This window comes from Mauremys mutica, chromosome 6 (assembly GCF_020497125.1).
Source record: "Mauremys mutica isolate MM-2020 ecotype Southern chromosome 6, ASM2049712v1, whole genome shotgun sequence".
Classification (NCBI taxonomy): domain Eukaryota; kingdom Metazoa; phylum Chordata; order Testudines; family Geoemydidae; genus Mauremys; species Mauremys mutica.
This window is the reverse complement of record NC_059077.1, coordinates 69,921,164-69,930,558: the sequence shown is the minus strand read 5'-3', so window position 1 is coordinate 69,930,558 and position 9,395 is coordinate 69,921,164. Positions and strand designations below refer to the sequence as shown.

The 9,395-nt window shown below is 40.1% G+C and overlaps 1 protein-coding gene across 4 annotated transcripts in view; it reads right to left on the bottom strand.

The window, feature by feature from the left end:
• Nucleotides 1–723: 723 nt before the first annotated feature.
• COMMD10 (COMM domain containing 10) overlaps nt 724–9,395 on the bottom strand; it is a 175,738-nt gene continuing 167,066 nt past the window's right edge. For 3 of the 4 annotated variants that reach the window (XM_045021213.1, XM_045021215.1, XM_045021214.1), the window contains 2 exons: nt 1,976–2,035; nt 724–1,239 (listed from right to left, as the gene is read on the bottom strand). In XM_045021213.1, coding sequence (XP_044877148.1) covers nt 1,201–1,239; nt 1,976–2,035 — 99 coding nt within the window. In that variant the 3' untranslated portion in view covers nt 724–1,200. Of the gene's footprint in view, nt 1,240–1,975; nt 2,036–4,212; nt 4,341–9,395 lie in introns of all 4 variants that reach the window. The other variant, XR_006580445.1, reaches the window with a different exon arrangement.

Genomic DNA, 9,395 nt, shown 5'->3' with positions numbered 1-9,395 from the left:
CATCCCCAAACTGAGATCTCAAGAGAACACCTACCAAATGCTGCACTGGGTGTTAACCAGGCCCACTGGAGGATTTGGAAGTGAAAGTGCAAAGCTGTGTTCACAAGTCGCTTAGCTGAAAAAAAGGCATGATAACATCTTGAATTTCTATTTCTTTTCACCTCCTATTAGCCCAGAATGGAAGATTCACTTACCTTTCCTATTATTAAGATAAAGTTTGTTTTCTGCAGTGACAGGCAAGACGAGGACTTCTAGCCCTCTAACAGGATCAAGTGCTACTGGACTTAATTTCATCCCGCAATAATGTGAAAATATTGTTAACTTGGATTTTGAGAGATTTCACTCTATGAATACTTTTACTTACATTAATAAAAACAGACAATATTAGGAAGGATCAATGAATGGCTTTCAGGAATTTGGTCACATGACTAGTTCAGTGTTCTTAATAATCTATTCTCAGTATTTCATCCTCCCTTTTTATACTCAGTGATTATTATTAGTCCTTATCTGTACTACTGCAGTGTCCAGGAGCCCTAGTTAATCTCAATGTCAAGAGCAAATATTCAAAGCAGTGACATCATCAAGAACAAAAAGAAACCAAAAATGAATATAAATGCAATTAAATCAAATTAAATGACCCAAACTAACACAACGCACTTTTTTTCATTTTTTATTTATGTATTTTGGCTAATTTGCAATCAACACTATCTGCGGGGGAAGGGAGGGAGGGAGGGAAGGGAGAAATTCAAAAGGATGGAGACAATTCTGTCTATTTTTTGACTACTTCTACTAATGTAACTCCTTAAGTTTTATATTCTTCTAATAACTTTGATACAGATTTTATTCCTGTCCCTCACTAGTATGTGAATTGCCATCAGATGTGTAATGAATCAAGCAACACAGGTAATAAAGTATAGAAGAACTATAAACCAACAGTATGGTATTACATTTTTTTTCCTCACGTAACACTGTTCTTAACAAATGCTGTTGGTTCAAAAACAAGAGAAAGTCAATTAGAAGCTCAGAACTCTTAACAATGATCTCCCTTGGCTAATGTTACTGGTCTAAGAGGAGATAAGCCATATAATTTTACAGGAAGCAACCTATTGAATCCATCAGCGAACACAGCTTGGCAATCTATCTTCAATTCAAAATAATGAGGTGGCAGGAGTGCGAGGGAGAAACAAGTCTTCAAAAACATCACGTAAGGGAATCCAGCTGTGCTTGTATAGTCTCCAGCTATTTAAAGCAACAACAACAAAAAAGAATTTATATAAAATGTTGTGTAGAAACATGCAAACAGACAAGAAATAACTGAATCTGCAACTATGGATATTAAATCTATTCATATGGCAATACAAAATTCCTACTCATGAATATTTGTTTTTACATGAAGCTATTAGAATTCATTGCTGCAGTTTAAATATTCAAATTTTAAAGAAACAGTTGTCTAAGTACTTCCTTTTTTGCATGCACAGCTGTTTTGATGCGAATTTTCAATGCATAATAACAAAGTAAAAAAATAATAAGAGCTTATTTTGACTGGATTAAGAGCCTAGCTTTTGGGCTGAGGACAACACACAAAAACGCTCCTTCTAGATTGCTCCTCACCATTAGTCCTCAGCTCCTCTTCTAGATTTAACAGTAAGATATATTTAAGAATGACCAAACCACTGTATTAAATTTATTCTAATACTGAATGCAATCACGATTTTTGAAAATGCTTTATATGCAAACTAACAAATTCAATGGTTTAATAAAATTATTTCCATTTTTGTTCTAGTTTCATCAGATTTTATTCATATAGGCAAATGATTCCTTCTGAGGAGCATAAGGTGTTTAACAAAGGAAGTTAAGTGCAAGCATTTCTGCAATATGGGGAAACAGTGATGCAGGAATATTTAATATGAGATTTATCAGTCTGAAATAGAAGTTATTAAAATATATTAGGAAATGGTAATGGTAAAAGCTAGACCTTGTTATAGAACTCAAACAGCTCCTGATGACTGAATTCCACAAACACTTTCTCCAGATTCTATGAAGAAAAAATAAAAAGGAGGGAATTAGTGTGTCAGTGAATTTCTTTTTTATTTTCTTACTCTTCATTTATAACAGAATGTTAATTTGTCATTGACTTTTGGGTTTAAGTTTAGCTGGAATGTACAATACCTGCATCAGTAACTCTAATTGTTTCTAAAGATCACAATGTCCCTAGTAAATACACGTTCCATTTTAGCAAAGAACTTAGGCGTACAATTACCTCTGTTCTTCTGGAAGTGATTCCACAAACCACAATAAAATATGTGCTAGGAAGAGAATGATTTCATTATCTATTTTTTTAAGTTGCAGATAAAACAGAAGATTATATTTCACTTTTCTCAGCAGTCCATTTGAGACCTAGTAAATACCATTATGCAGAGACACTGGAGGCAGTGTATTTGATTGAACTTACACATCCATTAATGCAATACACCAGCTCAGAGCTAATAGCTCCATCATTAATCTAACAGTTATGATCTTAACATGCTGAGATTGCTATCGTCATTTATGCAGTCTAAGCCAAAGTTAACAACACAACAGATTCAAAGTAGTGCTTAAACACTAATAAAACCCAAAATAACACAACTGATAGAAACTACAGTGGATAAAACAGATGGTAGATAATAACCCTCTGCACGCATGTGCTTGTGTGTGTTGGGAAGGGGGTTAAATAAAAAATTCTATCCTGCTTTACTTGCTTACACAAAACAGGTAGTTTAATGCTTAACACTGATTTCATTAGATTACTGATCTGGCAAATGTGTTCCCACTTCATACAATGTTATTTTGGTGTTTCAAAGAAAAATGGTGGGAGTCTGTATGAAGAAATATCCAATTTGACTGCACAGTATTATTAGCTATTTGCATTACCGCTGCATCCACAGGTACCAATCAGGATTAGAGTCCCAGTGTGCTATGGGATGTACAACCATGAATAAGAGTAAGAAGTTGCTGCCTTGAAGCGTTTACATCTAGATTTAAACAAAAGGAAAATGCATCGGTGTGGCGGACAAACAACAATGGGGGCCAGGGGCGGCTCTATAAATTACGGCGCCCCAAGCAGGGCAGCGCACTTCGACGCCCTTCCCCGGTCCCGCGGCCGGGGCAGAAGTGTCTGCGGCGGGTGTGCTGGTTCGCGGCTCCGGTGGAGCATCCGCAGTCATGCCTGCGGGAGCTCCGTCCAAGCCGCGGGACCAGCGCGCCCGCCGCAGTCATGCCTGCGGGAGCTCAAGCGGAGCCGCGGGAAGAGGGGACCCTCCGCAGTCATGCCTGCAGCAGATCCGCTCGTCCCGGGCTCCGGTGGACCTCCCGCAGGCATGACTGCGGAAGGTCCGCCGGAGCCAAATGACGCCCTGCCCCGACAATGCTGCCCCACGTGCCTGCTTGGCGCGCTGGGGTCTGGAGCCGGCCCTGATGGGGGCAATAAGTTTGCACAGACCAGCTATGGGGGCAATAAGTTTGCACAGACCAGCTAAGTGTGCGGATTTGAACTTTTTAAAATAAACCAGAGATACTAATGCATCTCAATACATCACTTTAAGTTTCTCCTGCTACCACTGTTTACACTGAAGAGAGACATAATAAAGAGGGAAATAAAAAGGAGGATAAATGAGTTCATTTGTCTTTTTATGGGCTCTATAGCTTCTTATGTTACTGTTATTTTTCCACATCTACTTTTCTTAGTTTACCATGTCACTTTCTTATTTTCTTGTCACTGAATCTATAATCATTACTCAATATATTATATGTCAGTGCTTGACTTTCCAGGAGTTATACATGTTCATGATAACAATGGCATTTTCAAAAAAGACTTCTAAGGCTTGGTATATAAAATGTATCTATGGTCTTGTCAATACAAAAAATTTGCTCCAATTTAACAAAATTAGTTTAGAAACCGATCTAGTTAAAATGGTGCCAACTCCTTGTGTGTACTCTCTTATATTCGTTTAATAGTACCTTGTAACAGTGTCTCTTAAGTTAGTATGGAAATCTTTGCATTTACCAAGGACTATGGGCCAGATTTTGTTCTGAGTTACAATGGTGTTAATCTGGAATTAACTCAATTTACACTGGCCCAATGATGTCACAGAAGTAGCTGGAGAACTGAGTACTTAAGTTAAGTAATGCCTAATAGTTACTTCTAAAATGAGATATTAAAAGCCATAAAATTACTGGGGCCAGCGTGTTGCTCCAATGCTGCCTCCTCTTCTCTACAGAAAGGGCTTCTTTCCAAGGATTTCAAGAAGGTTACAAAGACCCAGAAATGGACCAGTAATTTGTATGAGAGACAAGTCTTCCCCCTGTGAGAGGGAACAAGGCAATTCTGGGAACGGGGTGGTGAATCAAAAAATCAAAGAAACAGTGGTTCTTTTTGCCATGATTCCAGCTGATCCCCTCTCCAGAGAACATAATACATTGACAGGAAAGTAAAAGTGTTTGTAAGAAATTCTATCAGCTAAGAAACCAAGAGAAAGCAAACAAGTGGTTTCTGCAGAAGCAAAAAGAAAAAAACCCACACACAGTACGAAATGGATCATCATTCAAGACTTACGGTTTGGCATTTGCAGTTTCACTGCTTTAAAAAAAAAAAGAGAATGTAACATAGAAACTCTGAAAAGTAAATGAGCAAAGTAAAAGAAAGATATTATATTACTTACAGTTTAGTAGTCATATTAAATAAAGTTTTGGTGAGCTTGTATAAGTATCAATCAAGATTTGACATCTTCCACTACTGCTCATAATTAACCAAGCCATGAGCAGTTTCACACACAGAAGTTACACTGAAAATATTTTCTTTATTACTCTTCTTTAAGTACACATGTGAATAAAATGTTACAACTGAGACACAAACCAGTGAAAAGAAAACAATTCTGAGCTGAGTTGCAAGTCTGTTTAACTTACCATAGTTTTGATTTACACTACAAAAACCCAACATGTTTTTGAGAGCTGGTTAGGACCACCTCCTCATTATTATTTAATATTTACATTCTGATAGCACGCAGAAAGCTCAATAAGAATTAGGTTCCACTGTGCTAGGTAATGTACAAATATCTGTGAAGACGCCAAAGAGTTAATCTAAAAGCAAGCATGCAGTCTAAGAAATCTAACACACTTTAGTTACATCCGGTGGGAATATTTTTGTTGGGGGGATGGAGGGAAAAAGGGTGTTAAACACAACACAACCAGAGTGTGTATCTCTACCCTACTCTGCCTAAGCATACTTACATTAGAGCATTCTGGGAAAATGCAGGCAACTATGTCATATTGCCTTAGCAGAGGACAGTGTGACCAGTATATAAGGTGGCAGCAGCAAAACACTGGACAATGCTCAATGTGATGCCCCATTACAGAATACTGAGAAGAAGAAACAGCAGCCAGTCTGCTTATAACAACATGGTGAGAGGTCTGTCTGCACTGCAGAATAAGTGTCATAACCGGGTCATAGGAATATAATTCTATGCCAGCCTATGCTTCTATTAACAATGAAATATTAATGGTTGCCACAATTACTATCTATCAATTACCCATATTCTGGTGAACACAAACTATGTTTAGAGCCAATCACAATTAAACTATAACTGAGTCAGGGGACCAGGTTACTACCCAGCTGTCTAACGACCCAGCAGAATAGAATTAAAATTGGTAGACTGGATGGGACCCAAAAATAAGGTTAAAACCTTGGCTCGTCCACAGCTTTCGCTCAGGTACAGGATTACAATTAGGTCCTATCTACACTAAAACTTCTATATATTTTGCAATTGAGTCAAGGGACAAACATGTTGTAGCCACAACCTACTGACTCAGTTGCCATTGTAAAGTATATAGTCTTGCTTGGTCTGTCTATGTCTTTTATCCATCCATTCAGGTTTTTGTAAGGGCTTGTCTACACTATCACACAGGGTCGATCTAAGATACACAACTTCAGCTACGTGAATAACGTAGCTGAAGTCGACATACTTAGATCTACTTACCGCGGTGTCTTCATTGTGGTAAGTTGACAGCTGACGCTCTACCATTGACTCCACTTGCGCTTCTCGTTCTGGTGGAGTACCAGAGTCGATGGGAGAGTGCTCAGCAGTCGATTTATTGCGTCTATACTAGACGCAATAAATCGACCCACGCTGGATCAATCACTGCCTACTGATCCGGTGGGTAGTGTAGACAAGCCCTAAGAGTGCCCATCACTATAGTATCTGATAGCCTCCCAAAGTACAAATACAGAAAAACCTGCCTTAGCAACCACCTCTAAAGAGAGACCACTTGTCACGAGCAGCTATTTGCAGAGGTCACGGAACATTTTCCCCCTATAATTTAAATGTGAAGAGCAACGACCCGTCATCTGTGACCGGTGACCATATTTGTTTACTCCTAGTCATTAAAAACAAATTTGTAGGAGAAACCGATCTTCCTTACTTCTGTGCTGCTGTTGGCAGTGGCGCTGCCTTCAGAGCTGGAAACCCGGCCACCAGCCACCACTCTCCAGCTGCCCAGCTCTGAAGGTCACACAGCCGTCAGCAGCAGTGCAAAAGGAAGGGTACCAACATCTTACTAAATATTATGAAATGAGTAAATTAACACACTTAGCCACCTAATATAATTGAATATATATTTACTGGTTAATTTTAACCCTAATGCTATTTTGCCTTTCTCCATGAAATCTAGTTTCATCCTTACTTTCCTCCCATGCCAATAATGTACCAGTTTGAGAACTTCTGGACAAGTCAAATAAGTCTAATTGATTAGGGTTGTTTTCCCCAACTTTAATTTCCCCATTACTCTCTACTCGCATTTTTATAGCCACTAAATTCTCCCCAATCTCTGACATGGGTTTTTTTGGCACTGATTTTGTTACAAAATAAAATTCTATTATCGGGAACATAATTCATCTTTATTAGTTCACAACATATGCTGGCTGGTGCTCATCAGTTCTGAAAGTGACCAATTACCTATTACTGCACCGTGTCACTCAACTCATAAAAATCATTCACAAAAAAATTAACAGCTGCATGGACAATATTATATCCCTACGTGTACAGCAATCACCGCATAATTCATACCAGGCTGCAAAAGAGCAGAGCTCTGTACAGCACATTACCACAACACACAACTACTCTAGCTCACTATTCAAATGGTCTTTCAAAGGCTCCCTGAGCTGCAGAGCTCCACATTGAGCTCTGCTAACGGCACTTGTATCTGGCTGTTCAAATTCAGCAGACAGCTGCTCCACATCTGTCCTCCACTCTAGTACAAATTTCCCCCCCTTTGCTTCACAGATATTATGCAGGACACAGCAGGCAGCTATAGCCATTGGGATATTTCTCACTGAATTCCAATCTTGTGAGTAAACAATGCCAGCATCCCTTCAAATGACCAAAGGCACATTCAGCTGTCATTCTGCACCTGCTGAGCCAGTAGTTGAAGCATTCCTTGGTCCTCTTAAGATGGCTGATGTACAGCTTCATTAGCCAGGGGAGCAAGGAGTAGGCTGGGTCGCCCAGGATCACTCTTGGCATTTCAGCATTGCCAATGGTAATCCGCCGGGTGCAGATTTCTTAACAGTCCTGTGTTCTTAAAGATGTGAGCGTCACGCACCTTCCCTGACTAGCCCACACTGATGTCAATGAATTGTCCCCAGAGATCTATCAGTATTTGCATAACTATAGAAAAGCAACCCTTTTTGTTGATATACTCTGAGGTAAAGTGGTCTGGTGCCAAAAGAGGGGTATGTGTGTCACCTATTGCTTTCCACCAGTTCGGGAACCTCGTTGCTGCAAATTCAACCACTATGTCCTGCACATTGATGAGAGTCACAGTCCTGCATAGCAGGAGGTGATTAATGCCCTTGCACACTTGCATGACGATGGTCCCCACAGTAATTTCCCAACTCCAAAATGATTCCCAACTAGCCGTCAGCAATATGTTGTTGCACATTTCCACAGTGAGATCACCAAATTTTTCTCCACTGTCAGTATGGCTCATTTGGTGTGCCACTGCTGGAGGACTGGGGTGAGCTTGGCATACAGATCCAGGAATGTGGCCTTGCACATCTGACAGTTCCACAGCCACTGCTCATCATTCCAAACCTGCATTACGATGCAATCCCACCAGTCAGTGCTTGTCTCTCAGGCCCAGAAGAGGCGCTCCACCACTTGTAGCTGCTCTATGAATACCACCAACAATCTTGACTCGGTTCTCGCTATGTCTCACAGCAATCTCTCCTCCAAGGAATCATCATGTTCCCCATGGCTCTTCTTGCAGCTCTGCAAATACTATAGGATTATGCACCCAATGATTGCAATGATAACGACAATAGTGCAGAGCTGTGCAGGCTCCATGCTTATGTCGGAGATAGTGGACAACGAGGAGAGCCACGTGGATTTGTGGAATTTTGAAAAAAAAGGCATGAAAATTATGGGATACAGATGACATTACAGGATGGAGACAGCTGCAGAATGGGAAGTTGACTCCATCCTCCCATGCAATTTGTTTCGGCTCCATCATGCACTGCCAAAACTTCCCAAAATACAATGCACTGGATGGTAATGAGTTGCACACCGGGATAACTGCTCATGGCGCACTGCACTGTGCACTGAAACAAGCACTCCCGCTGAGTATGCACATCATCGACACAAGGAGCCAAGTATGTACACGCACAAGCGACATGCTAACCGCAGGAGCTGTATGCTGATGTTACTTCAGTTGACACAAGTTTCTTGTGTAGATAGGGCCTTGGTCAATTAATGCCAAGTACTTCAAAGCAAACAGATGGAGAGACAGGTTGGCTTGTATTTATAAATCATTGATGACAATAATGCTTTATGCATGCAAAGTTATTGTAGCTGTGTTGGTCCCAGGATATTAGAGAGACAAGGTGGGTGAGGTAATATCTTCATTACTTCAGTTGGTCCAATAAAAAGATATTACCTCATGCACATTGTCACTCTAATATACTGGGGCCAACACAGCTACAACAATGAAAGATATTGAATTTTGCCGTCTGAAATGGAAGCTCCACAACACGAAGCGAAACTTAAGAGTGACATCTTCTTCCTGAGCAAATGCAAGAAACAAAACATCATCCTCATAGGTCTCACCATCTGTAACCTTCTGACCACTGCATACAACTCCAAATATGATAAACAGCTCTGCAGAAGAACTTAAAACAAAACAAACCACGCTGAGGAACCACTTACTGCCCCTCATATACTCCAGAAGGGACCACCTCAAACAAAAAAATCATCACCTGCACCCACACACTGGAAGAAAAAAAAATCAGGAAACTTACTTAGAAATCATGCAAGAAACCCAAACCAACAGAAACTAGTCCAATAAAAATACTACCTCATGTACCTTGT